Below are 11,601 nucleotides of genomic sequence, written 5' to 3' on the forward strand. Positions count from 1 at the left end.
GGGGGCGGGTGAGGGGGCGGTCTTTGGTATTTGCCGGCCATGCAGCGCTGCCACTCGTCTCATGCTGCCGTGGAGGCCGCGAGAGGGGCAGACCCCCTTCTGCGCGGCGCGGGCGGCGGCGCGGACGGCGGCGCGGGCGGCGGCGGCGCGGGCGGGGGGCGGAGGAGCGGCGGAGGAGCGGCGGAGGGGCGGCGGAGGGCGGCGGAGGGCGGCTCCGTTCGGGCCACCGCATGCGTCTCTCGGCCGCCGTTCTGCTCGCCCTCTCCGCCCCCGTCCGCGTCGCGGGTGCGTGTGGCCGGGGGATTAGACGCCCCACCCGCCCCGCAGCGCCACCATCCAGCGCCGCACGCCGCACCGCGCACGCGCGTGCCGCCACGGCGCGGAGCTCCGTAGTACGTCTTGTTCCGAGGGGGGGGGGGGGCATGGAGCCGCAAGCAGCAGGGTATATTCGCGCCACCCGCTGTGACCACGCACATCCCGCCGTAGATATGTCTAATGTCCAGGTGTGTGGGTCTCGCTATCTCGGCAGCTCGGGTCTCCGCTCTCTGCGGTCCCGGCGCTCGCATGTGTACCATGGGCATTGAAGGAAATGAAACGCGAGACGATAACGCAGTGATTGGGTGCAGCTACAGCCTACACGTAAGACAGTACTCAGTGCAGTGTCAGTTTTGCAGCTAAAGACAGTACGCAAGTGCAGCGTGTCAGTTTTATGCAGCTCTCTCCGATTGCCGCCCCTCCGTTCTCCGCCAGCCCCCTCCGCTGCTCCCGCTCGTCCGCCGGCCGCCGCCGGACACCTCCACTGCCCTCCCACGAGCGGCCGGCCACCCTGCCTTGCACCCGACCCTCAGGCGCCCGTCCGAGGCGTGTACCCGAGCATCGCGTCCAGCCGCTCCCCGGGCGTGCGGCCGTCGACCGGCCGCGGCTTGGGCGGCGGGCGCGCGCCGCCGCCGCCCGACGCGCGCCCCCCCGCCGCCGCGTTGCCCGACAGCCGGTCGATGAAGTACGAGAACGCGCAAAACGTAAAGACGGACGACGGCAGGTCGGCGAGCGACGCGGCGGCGGCGGCGCCCCCGCAGGCGGCGCCCAGCATGGCGCAGGTCGAGTCGTCGGCGCCGCGGGCGAGCTGCCCGAGCGCGCGCCCGCCCGCGAACCCCGCGCTCACGCGGCCCCACCTCTGCCCGTTGGCGAGCGCCGCCTGGAAGACAAAGCGAGGCACCGCCGTGCGGGCGGCGCCCGAGACGCCCGAACGCGCCATAGACTCCTGCAGAGCGGTGAAGACGAAGCCGAAGCCGCCGACGGTGGCGAACGAGCCCACCTGAGCGACCGCACGTGCGTGAGATGGCGAGCCGAGCGGGCAAGTGTGGCTTATTGCGGCAGGTGGCTCATGAGTGAGAGCGGAGGAGTGCGGAGGCCGCCGTTGTCTTGGCGACGTCGACTGGGCTCTTCGCGAGCGGCGGCGGAGGAGGAGGCGCAGCCGCAATTACGCGCGCGCCCACAGGAGCGGCAAGTTGCAGGCAGAGCAGCAGCGCGAGCGAACGCGCCATCTGCGGCGGCGACGGTATTTTGTGGCGCGAGCCTCACAAAGGGAGTCTCACACAGGGAGACTTTCTCCTTCTCACTCTCGAGGTTCTCGAGGTGGATATCCTTTGGCCGCGTTGGGTAGCGAGGATTGGTGTAACCCGAGCCACGGAGGCGTGTTTTCTGACGGCCGACCGTCAGTGCACGGAGTTGCCCCTTCTCCGACTGCCCCGGCTAGTTCCCGAGTTTCGCGGGAGTGACCCCATGCGTCAAACCCGAGACCTAGCGCGGGTGGGTTGGAGGGGCCTCGGAAAGGCGCGCAAGCACGCCCTACGTCTTCCCCTCCTCCCCATCGGGCCGCATGAGCGGCCACGCCTCGCAGATTCGTTTTCGCGCCTGGGTCAGGCGCGCGGGGCATCCCCCGGGTCGCTCGACCAGCGATCCGAAGAGTGGCCGCTATGTGAAGGAAAGAGTGGGGCCCTCGACGCCTCAGTCCGGCTTCTCACTACTCTTTTTGCAATACGGAGACGCGACAGAGGAGGAAGTGACAAGGGAGAGAACGACGAGAGTGGGACGGCCGCGAGGTGGCATGAAGGTTGCAGCGAGAATCGGCGAGAGACTGCGAAAAGAGATAGGAAGAGGCAGACCCCCTAGGGTGGGCGACGGCTAGCGCACCACACTCCTCTCCTTAAAATCCCTGTGTGGTGGCGGCGTGCCGTCCTCCCATCCCTCCCTTGGGTTGTGTGTTTTCTTTCTTTCTTCGGAGACCGGGCTGCTCGGTCAAAATTTCATCAGCCTCACATCCAGGGCCGGGGAGCTGAGAAGCGCACCCAGCGGGCCGGATGATCGGGATCGGGTTGCGGGCAAGAGAGCCCTAGCCCTGGGGGGTGCGCGGTCGCAGGGCCATAACACGGGTCTCCGAGGGTTAGTACCGCGCTCCGGGTTTCCCCTAGCAGCAGAACGCACCCTCTACTCGGAGCTAGTGGACACGACACTGCTACTGCCACCAAGATTTTTTTTGTCGTTTCATTGGCTCTGTTTGGGGCTCGCACCGTCGGCTGCTATGGCCTTCGCCACGCTGTCGTGCCTCCTGCTGGCGCTCTGCGTGCCTGCCGCCGCTCGGTCTCCGCGCCGTCCGGCCGCCGCTCGCAGCCGCCGCGCCTCGCTGCTCGCCATGCAGACCGCCGGCGCCGGCGGCGAGGCGGACAGCGTCGCGGCGCGGCTCGAGACGGACGGCGTGCTCTCCGGGCTCACGGCGGAGGAGGCGCGGCTCGTGTGCTGGCTTGCGTCGGAGGAGATGGGCCAGGCCCACCTCTTCGCCGGCTGGTCCGCCGCCGCGCCCGACGACAAGCGCCGGCTGCTGCGGCAGGTTGCAGAGATGGACGCTCGCTATCCCGAGGACGCCGCGGGCGCGCGCGGGCTGGCTGCGTACGTGTCGCACGCGCGCACGCTGCTCGCCGAGTCGGCGGCCGACCTCAACCCCTTCGACGGCTACACCGTCTCCGTGCCGCGCGACGGCGAGCGCATGGAGGTCGGGACCGCCTCCTTCCGCGCCGACGAGGCGCGCCTAGCCGCCTCTTCCCGCCTAGCCGCCTCTTCCCGCCTAGCCGCCTCTTCCCGCCTAGCCGCCTCTTCCCGCCTAGCCGCCTCTTCCCGCCTAGCCGCCTCTTCCCGCCTAGCCGCCTCTTCCCGCCTAGCCGCCTCTTCCCGCCTAGCCGCCTCTTCCCGCCTAGCCGCCTCTTCCCGCCTAGCCGCCTCTTCCCGCCTAGCCGCCTCTTCCCGCCTAGCCGCCTCTTCCCGCCTAGCCGCCTCTTCCCGCCTAGCCGCCTCTTCCCGCCTAGCCGCCTCTTCCCGCCTAGCCGCCTCTTCCCGCCTAGCCGCCTCTTCCCGCCTAGCCGCCTCTTCCCGCCTAGCCGCCTCTTCCCGCGGCCGCTCCCTCGTGCACACATGCCCCACTAGCGCACCCCCGCCGCTCCGGCCGCTGCCTTCGCTCCCGCCTAGCCGCCCTAGCGCGCGTGCGGAGCCGCGCCAGCGCAGAGGGCTCGCCGTTGCGCTGGCGGCAGGGCGCTTCAACACTGAAGCCGCTTTTCTTTTTTAAGGCGCGCGGCGGCGCGATGCTCAAGGACACGGTCTTCGTGCTCGTTGCGGGCGGGCTGGGAGAGCGGCTCGGCTTCGACGGCATCAAGGTTGCGCTTCCGGCGGAGACCCTCTCCGGCGCCACCTTTCTGGAGATCTACTGCACCGCGCTGCGGGCGATCGAGGAGCGGGAGGGAGGAGGAGGCGTGAACAGCGTCTCTTCACGCCCACTGCTGTGATCAGGCGATCGAGGAGCGGGAGGGAGGCCGTAAGGCGCCGCTGGCCGTCGTGACGTCGGACGAGACACGCACGCGCGCGCGCGCGTTGACTGCTGAGTGATCATGACTGCACCAGGCGCCGCTGGTGATCATGACGTCGGAGGACACGCACGCGCTGACCGAGGAGAGCCGGAGCGCTCCTAGGCCGTCCGCCGGACGGCCGCGCGGGATCCGCAGCCGTGAGGCCGTAGGCGCTGCTGCTGGAGCACGGCTACTACGGGTTGCAGCCTTCGCAGGTGCACTTGCTTCGGCAGGCCAACGTGCCGGCGCTCGGCAGCAACGCCGCCGCGTTTGTGGCGTCGGAGGAGGACCCGTTCACGCTGCTCACCAAGCCGCACGGCCACGGAGACGTGCACACGCTGCTGCACGGCTCCGGCCTGCTGCCCGCCTTCGCCGCGGAGGGCCGGTCCCACGTCGTCTTCTTCCAGGACACAAACGTGCTCGCGTTCAAGGCCATCCCCGCGGCTCTCGGCGTCTCCGAGCGGCTCGGGCTGGCGATGAACTCGCTCGCGGTGCCGAGGGCGGCGGGCGAGGCGGCGGGCGCGATCTGCCGGCTGCAGCCGCCGGCGGGGGACGGGTGCGAGATCGCGCGAGATCGGCCGAGAGGGCACGAGATCGGACGAGATCGGGCGAGATCGGACGAGATGACATGAGATGGCACGAGATCGCCCCGAGATCGAACGAGATCGCACGAGATCGGCCCGAGATCGGCCCGAGATCGGCCCGAGATCGGCCCGAGATCGGCCCGAGATCGGCCCGAGATCGGCACGAGATCGGCCCGAGATCTGCCCGAGATCTGCCCGAGATCTGCCCGAGATCTGCCCGAGATTTGCGCGAGATCGGCCCGAGATCGGCCCGAGATTTGCGCGAGACATACCCGCAGGCTCGTGATGAACGTCGAGTACAACCAGCTGGACGCGCTGCTCCGCTCCACCGGTGGCGCGGGCGACGAGGCGGACGGGAGCGGCTACTCGCCCTACCCCGGCAACGTAAACACGCTGGTCGTGGCCCTGGGGCCGTACGCGGACGCACTGGCGGCGAGCGGAGGAGCGATGCCCGAGTTTGTCAACCCAAAGTACGCGGACGCGAGCCGCAGCGTCTTCAAGAAGCCGACGCGGCTCGAGTGCATGATGCAGGAGCTGCTGCATCTCCCCATATCTCCCCATATCTCCCCATATCTCCCCATATCTCGAGTGCATGATGCAGGAGCTGCCGAAGCTGCTGCCGGCGCACGCAACGGTCGGCTTCACCCAGTTCGAGCGCTGGTTCTCCTTTTCGCCGGTCAAGAATGCGATCGGCGACGCGGTCGCGCAGGCGGCAAAGGGCAACTACGCCGCCTCGCCTGGCGCGGGCGAGGCGGCGGTCTACGAGGCGAACGCGGCGCTGCTGCGGCTGGCGGGCGCAACGGTGGAGGCGGGGGCACCCTCGTCCTTCCTCGGCCTGCGCCTCGGCGTGAGCCCGCCCATGAAAAGGCGGACATCCTAGGCGGTCGCGTCTTTCTTTGTCTAGGCCTGACCCTCGGCCTGAGCCCGCCCATCTCGCTGAGTCCGCGCTTCGCCCTCACCACGGACGAGCTGATGCGGCGCGTCAGCGGCGGCGCCGCCGTCCGCATCTCCGCCGCGTCGGCGCTCGAGCTCGACGGCGTCATCTAGCTCGAGATCTAGCTCGAGATCTAGCTCGAGATCTGCTCGAGATCGCTCGAGATCGGCTCGAGATCTCGCCCGAGATTTGCTCGAGATCGAGTCGGAGGGGGGGCCACACGCCCCCACCCCACACCTAGGCGACATCGAGCTCTCCTCTCTCGACCTCGACGGCGCGCTCTCCATCCGCGCCTCGCCGGGCGTGTCGGTGGTGGTGCGCGGGGCGACGGTGCGAACCTCTTAGACGCGGAGCCCGTGTTCTGGCACTGCAACCGTCGCTCGAGAGGACACGCACTCCGCTGTACTCGGCCCGTGTACCGCTGGGTGACCCGTATACCGTATACCGTTGGGCTCGCCGCGTTCGGTGGCCCGTGTGCTCACGTTGTGCTGCGCGTACGCGGCGCGAGACCGCCCTCCCGCCCCTGACCGCGGCGTGGCCATGACGCAGGTGCGGAACGCCGGCTGGTGCTGGGAGTCCGTCGAGCCAGGCGCGGCCGGCATGCCCGCGGGGGTGTCGATCCGCGGCTACGCGCTCCGGAAGGAGGGCGGGGTGCAGATCGAACTGCAGGAGCCGGGCAGGTACGAGGTGAGCGGCGGCGGGGTGGTGACGAGGTTGTGAGCGGGCCCGGCCCTGGCGAAGGAAGCAAAGGCCCCGCCGGCTTCCCCCAGCCGTCGCTTCCACGAGCCCCCACAGCTCTCTTTGTCAGTCAACTGCATCTCTGCAGAGAGCGGCGCCCTGCCTGCCCCGCTCTTGCGCCCGCCTTTTTTGAAGACAAGCCATGTCACACTGCCTCTCCGGTCCGGCTCGCACGGTGTCCGGTGCAGCCTACGGTAGTGCCGCCGCCCTCGCGCGCTCGTGACCGACTGCCCGCCCCTGTCTTAACCCCTAAACGGCTGTGGTTCCCATATATGGGAACTTCGCCAATTCTGTGAAAGAGAAAGCTGATACCTGTGGTCGCAGCGACGGCCGATCCTGCGACGGTGTATCATTCACTTTATGCCACCGTTGCATATCCGCAGTTCGACTCGGCGCAAAAAACCCAGACGGGCGTTGTCACTGGTTCGAAACCCACCTTAGCGTTCACCTGCTATCCAGCAGTCGTCTGCGACATGGCAGTGGCCCCGGGTCATGTGCAGCTGGTCCCGAGCGGCTCAGGTCCCAGATCGAACCTCGGACCCCACAGATTCTAGATGGTGGGCTAGGCCGTTTGCGAAGCCTTGGATTGCCGACCACTGCTTGAATTCGAGGCTCTCCTCGAGTCCGGCCCCGACGCAGAGAGGCGTCGATGCGCCGTCTAGCCAGAAACATTCCTGATTTATGGGCTCTTTGAGAATCGGTCGTGTCATCAGGACTGGAGACTGGGGGACCGCAGCAGACACGCAACCACCTGAGGCCTACTTTGCGTCGTAGACCGACTTCTCCACGTCCATGCCGTCCTCGTACAGCCAATCCTCGAGCGTGGTCAATAGCGCCATGAGAGGCGACTTCTCGTCCTCCGTCGAGAAGACGGAGAGCGAGGTGCTGAGCTTGTCCCTCATCGAGTAGATCGTCCCCTCGAGCTGGTTCATCGCGTCCGCCTTCTCCTTGATGCGCTTGTCCTCGATCGCCATCTTCCACCTCCTCCTGCGCCTCCATCAACTCCTGCGCGCTCATGCCCACCGACTTTGCCTTGCTCACCGTCACCGGGATCCGCTTCACCTTCTTCGACCGCTTCTTCTACTCGGCCGGCGCCGGCTCCGGCGCCGGCGCCGCCTCCGCCTCCGCGGCCTCCGCCCCCTCCGTCCGCGGGCGCCTCCCCGCCCGCGGGCACCTCCGGCGCGGGCCAGGCGCGGGCGCGGGCTCGGCGGGCGGCGCCTCCTCGATCACCACCTCTGCTGCCTCCCTGCGGATGCTGCCGGGGAGCCTGGCGGTCTGCTGCACTGCAAGGAAGCGCTGACTCGGTTTCTCCCCGCAAAATCCTACCCAAGACCCGGAACGCGACTGTGACATACAGAACCAGCGGGATCACCCGAGAGCGGTCTTGTTCGGGTCAACTAGCTCAGTAAGAAACGGTAAAGTAACAACGCTATAGGAGAGCACAAAAAAGAGCACAAAAAGAATTTTCAAGCCCAGCACAAAAAGAAATCGCGCGCGCTTCGCTGCTCTCTCGCTGGCCGCCTTCTTTCCCAAGGCGAGCATGTCGCCGCTCGCAGGCCGGGAGCTGCAGGAAGACAGAGAGATCCCAATCCAGGTCTGGGTCTGCCTGATTCTTATCGTCTTCGTGCTCGTTGCAATGGTCGCCATTGTTGTGATGGCGTGCTGCGTCTACCGAGCCTGCTCCCGACGCATACGGCTTTGCGAGATCGCGTGCGACGCCAAGCAGTATCCCCATCAGTATCCTGATTCCCAGAAGTATCCCTATCCCAAACCCCAGCAGTATTATCAGCAAAGCAGCTACGCCACCGGTCGAGACTACTCGACCCAGCAGTATCCCGGCGAATACCCGACCCAAGAGTACCCCAACGACTCCGGCCCCGCTGGCGACGACTTCTTTGACTCTACAAAGATGCGGGCGCTCAAGGAGGAGGCGCGGCTCGAATGGTTCAGCTGGGCGGTGGAGGCTGGGGCTAATAGAGGGGAAGACAGATCTCTGTATTCCGACGAGCACTCGGGAGACGACGTATTCTGCTGCTCTGAATACGCGGCACTCCACGAGACCGTAGTCACTGATGTTGGCGTATTCACCCCGTCCCGGGTCTGTGTGCCTGCCCCCTCTTGTTTGCGGCTGGCGACCGCGCCCGATATCGATTTTCAACACACCGTAGGCTGGGAATGTCGACCTGGCTCGCAGGCTCTACGTGAGCGAGGACGAGCTGCGCCGCGTCGAGGCGATCGAGGCTGCAGCCGCCGGGCCCGAGGCCGGGCAGGAGGAGTCGCGTCTGCCGGCACCCGACCATTCCGAGCCGGGGCCTCGTTCCGTCGCGTCAGACACGGACGTCTCGCCGATGCCGCCGGCGTCCGGCGCCCTCGAGCGGGCACTCGCCCACAACTCGCAGGTCGCTTGGCTCACCACGCAGGAGGAGTCGCAGGCGGCGCATTCGGCGCCGCCGCCGGGGCCCTCGACACAGGCACTGTCTTCGGCCCTCGAGGAGTTCTCCTCGAATCTGCGCGGCGAGCACAAGGATGCCGGGGCGCCCGTGTCCCGCGTGTGACGGGATCACTCATGACTCAAACGCAAAAGGGCATGCGGGCATGGGGCATGGGGGTCTCCTTCGAGCAGTGACACCAGCCGTGTGACCCGTGACGACGCGCGTGCGAGAGGCAGACTTGTTTGCGAGAGGTGTGCCATGGTTGCGAAACACAATGAAAGCGATCCGAGGGGTGAGATTTTATATCGCGCCTGAGGCCTGTGTAAGGTAAGGTAAGGTAAGGTAAACTTCTCCACACACACGAGGTGGTGGGGCAAGGGGGGGCAACCCTCGCGTCTCCACGTCTAACGACAGGAGCCCCACGGCATTTAAAGTGCAAGGCCCGGTGCGCGTGGGTGAGCGGTGTGTGTGTGTGTGTGTGTGTGTGTGTGTGTGTGTGTGTGTGTGTGTGTGTGTGTGTGTGTGTGTGTGTGTGTGTGTGTGTGTGTGTGTGTGTCACGTCACTGCATCCTCTGCCGGTTCCTCCCGTCGCCTCTTCTTTGTTCGAATGTTTTTCAATCCATCCTTCACGAAGCCCTCCCATGTAGCTAGCGTTCTTTGCGAATGTCTCGAGATGGCCAGCAGGCGCTGTCTGCTCGCGGCCTGTGCGGGCCGCTCGTCCTCCTCGCCCTTCTTTTGTCCTCCCGTCCCTCCCCTCCACCATGGCCTCCTCGGCACTTCTTTCTCCATCCGCCTCGCCCTGCCTTTCCCAGTTTATATCCTCATCCTCTGTGCGCTTTTTCGTTCCCTCCCCTTCTCCATCGTTGTCGCCTCCGTCGACTGCGGCGCTGTCTCTGCCCTCGCCTCCGTCCTCCTCGTCTCGCCTGCCGTCGTCCCGTGTCTCCTCGTCCTCGCCATCGTCTTGGCCGTTGTCTACCTGTTCATCGTGTCCCTTGCTGCTGGTGGCATCGCCGTTGGCTTCCTCTCTCCCCCTTTCCTCCCTGCCCCTCTCGCTGTCTGGTGCTAATGGACCCCCTTCCTCGCTCTCGCGCTCTTCATAACGGCTTTGCCCCCTCCCTCCCGCGCCGTTGGGCAGCCTGACCACGACAACGCCAGTGCCGCTGGCCTGCAACTCGAGGCGCCTCTTTGAATGAGCACGAGCCGGTGCGCGGCGGCGGCGCGGGTGATGCAGCCCAAGGTGACGGCGACGGCGGAGGGGGCGGCGGCGGCGGCGGAGGAGGCGGCAGCGGCGGCGATGGCCGCGGGGTCGGCCCGCCCGCCTTTGCTGCTGGTGCTGTGGGCATCATCACAGCTCAGCGGCGGTGTGCGACCAGGGCCAGTGGTAGACTTTCGACGCGGTGAGGCTGCTCTCTGAGCGATGACACTAGCAGGAGCATCATGTGTGTCATCGGAGTCACTTGTATTACGATACCACCACGCCGCCACGCTCGCAAGGGCCGCCTAAGCGCCTAAGCACCCTAAGCACCCCCTGCTTAGGCCGCTTAGGCGCTTAGGCGAGTGACGGCCGGCTGCCAGGGGCCTGGCGTGCCTCCGCCGTGGGCTGAGCACCCGGGAGAGCCACTCTGCAAGTGGTGTGCGAGCGTGTAGCCTTGAGCGTGCAGTCGGCCGGCGAAGGGGAACGGAGTAGCGTCACGGCTCCCCCGTTCCGAGCCCAGCCGCCCTCGCGGCGTCGGCCTCGCTCGTCGCCAGCTGGCCGGCGAGCGTGCCATCGCCGCTCGCGAGCGCCCACTCGAACCACTGCTGGCGGCTCTCGCTCACGGGCAGCGGTGCGAGCGCCGCTGCAGACCCCGCCGCCGGGGGCGGGGGGCGGGGCGGCGGCATGCGCGCCTCACAGGCGCGGCACTGCGCACGGTAGGCGAGGGCGAGGCCGGTGGCGAAGGCTGCGGCCAGCATGGCCACTAGAGCGGGGATGACGATGAAGGCGATGGCGGTGCGGCAGAAGACGCAGTCGTCGGCGTCGTTCGGTGGAGGAGAGGGAGCCATTTGAATAATTGTGAGAATTGGCGGTTTTGCCTTTTCACAGCCGCCGTCCAGTAACCTGGCGTTCCATACTGACGGTGGCGACGACGGGGTCGGGGCGCTCGGCGGGCCTGACTCGGGCGCCGGCAAGCCAGGCGGCGGAACGGACGGCGAGGGCGGTGTTGAGGGCGGGGGCGGAGGCGGAGGATAAGGTGGCGGCGAAGGCGGCGGTGGAGAAAAGGGAACCTCCTCGCACTCCAACTTGCTGCCGAGATACTCACTCATGGTGGTGCAAAAGCAGTCCTGTGTAGTGGCGTTGGCAATGTCGCTGGCTGCATTTCCGCCCCCAGCTCTCTTGTCCTTCGTGAGCACGATGTTCACTTGACCATCTTCTTTGTCTACCACATCTACCTTGACGCGGCCGTCCAAGTCGGCCTGCTTGTTGAGGCCGCCCTCGCATCGGAGGGCGTTGAGAATGGCTCTCTGGAGTTCATCCACCTCGAAAGTGGCATTTCGAAACCGAAGAGTCGTCACGATCTCTGGGGAGCTGCCCGGCGAGCTCGGAGGGCAGGGCGCCGACGGAGGTGGCGCCAAGGGCGGTGGCAACAGCGGCGGCGGCGAGGGCGGCGGTGAGGGCGGGGGAGGCGACGGGGGTGGGCTCGGTGGTGGCGGCGACGGCGGTGGCGGTGAGGGCGGTGGCGGTGACGGTGGCGGAGGCGAGGGTGGCGGCGGCGAGGGCGGTGGCGGCGACGGCGGTGGAGGGGAGGGCGGCGGCGGCGATGGTTGCGGCGGGGAGGGCGGTGGCGGCGACGGTGGCGGCGGCGAGGGTGGCGGCGGCGAGGGCGGTGGCGGGCTGGGCGGCGGAGGGGAGGGCGGCGGCGGCGATGGTGGCGGCGGGGAGGGCGGCGGCGGCGACGGTGGCGGCGGGAAGGGCGGCGGCGGCGAGGGCGGAGGTGGGCTCGGCGGAGGCGGCGAGGGCGGAGGCGGCGAGGGTGCGCGAT

At 67.6% G+C, this 11,601-nt stretch overlaps 3 protein-coding genes across 3 annotated transcripts in view; all 3 read left to right on the plus strand.

The window, feature by feature from the left end:
• The window catches only part of EMIHUDRAFT_225692 (hypothetical protein), a gene marked incomplete at both ends in the record, with an annotated part of 7,713 nt that extends 7,097 nt beyond the window's left edge, over positions 1 to 616 (plus strand). Inside the window, one exon of the mRNA XM_005789630.1 lies at positions 530 to 616. Coding sequence (XP_005789687.1) covers positions 530 to 616 — 87 coding nt within the window. The remainder of the gene's footprint in view (positions 1 to 529) is intronic.
• Positions 617 to 2,555: 1,939 nt separating this feature from the next.
• EMIHUDRAFT_454930 (DP-N-acetylglucosamine pyrophosphorylase) lies at positions 2,556 to 6,466 on the plus strand. The gene is made up of 10 exons (XM_005789631.1): positions 2,556 to 3,079; positions 3,618 to 3,770; positions 3,838 to 3,867; positions 3,949 to 3,996; positions 4,064 to 4,449; positions 4,756 to 5,008; positions 5,079 to 5,310; positions 5,382 to 5,513; positions 5,653 to 5,741; positions 5,961 to 6,466. The coding sequence occupies exons 1-10, from the start codon at positions 2,582 to 2,584 to the stop codon at positions 6,129 to 6,131; spliced, it is 1,992 nt and encodes a 663-aa protein (XP_005789688.1). The 5' UTR covers positions 2,556 to 2,581; the 3' UTR covers positions 6,132 to 6,466.
• Positions 6,467 to 7,683: 1,217 nt separating this feature from the next.
• EMIHUDRAFT_467074 (hypothetical protein) lies at positions 7,684 to 8,925 on the plus strand. Its single transcript, XM_005789632.1, has 2 exons — positions 7,684 to 8,112; positions 8,318 to 8,925. The coding sequence occupies exons 1-2, from the start codon at positions 7,690 to 7,692 to the stop codon at positions 8,702 to 8,704; spliced, it is 810 nt and encodes a 269-aa protein (XP_005789689.1). The 5' UTR covers positions 7,684 to 7,689; the 3' UTR covers positions 8,705 to 8,925.
• Positions 8,926 to 11,601: the final 2,676 nt, after the last annotated feature.

Source organism: Emiliania huxleyi (assembly GCF_000372725.1).
Source record: "Emiliania huxleyi CCMP1516 chromosome Unknown EMIHUscaffold_126, whole genome shotgun sequence".
NCBI lineage: Eukaryota > Haptophyta > Isochrysidales > Noelaerhabdaceae > Emiliania > Emiliania huxleyi.

Bases quoted from the DNA above. Each gene is read 5' to 3' on its own strand.
- EMIHUDRAFT_454930 (XM_005789631.1), top strand. From the start codon at position 2,582: ATGGCCTTCGCCACGCTGTCGTGCCTCCTGCTGGCGCTCTGCGTGCCT. The intron at 4,450-4,755 runs GTGCGAGATCGC...ACATACCCGCAG, and splicing joins CAGCCGCCGGCGGGGGACGG to GCTCGTGATGAACGTCGAGT. The intron at 5,009-5,078 runs GAGCTGCTGCAT...TGCATGATGCAG, and splicing joins GGCTCGAGTGCATGATGCAG to GAGCTGCCGAAGCTGCTGCC.
- EMIHUDRAFT_467074 (XM_005789632.1), top strand. From the start codon at position 7,690: ATGTCGCCGCTCGCAGGCCGGGAGCTGCAGGAAGACAGAGAGATCCCA. The intron at 8,113-8,317 runs GCTGGGGCTAAT...AACACACCGTAG, and splicing joins GGTTCAGCTGGGCGGTGGAG to GCTGGGAATGTCGACCTGGC.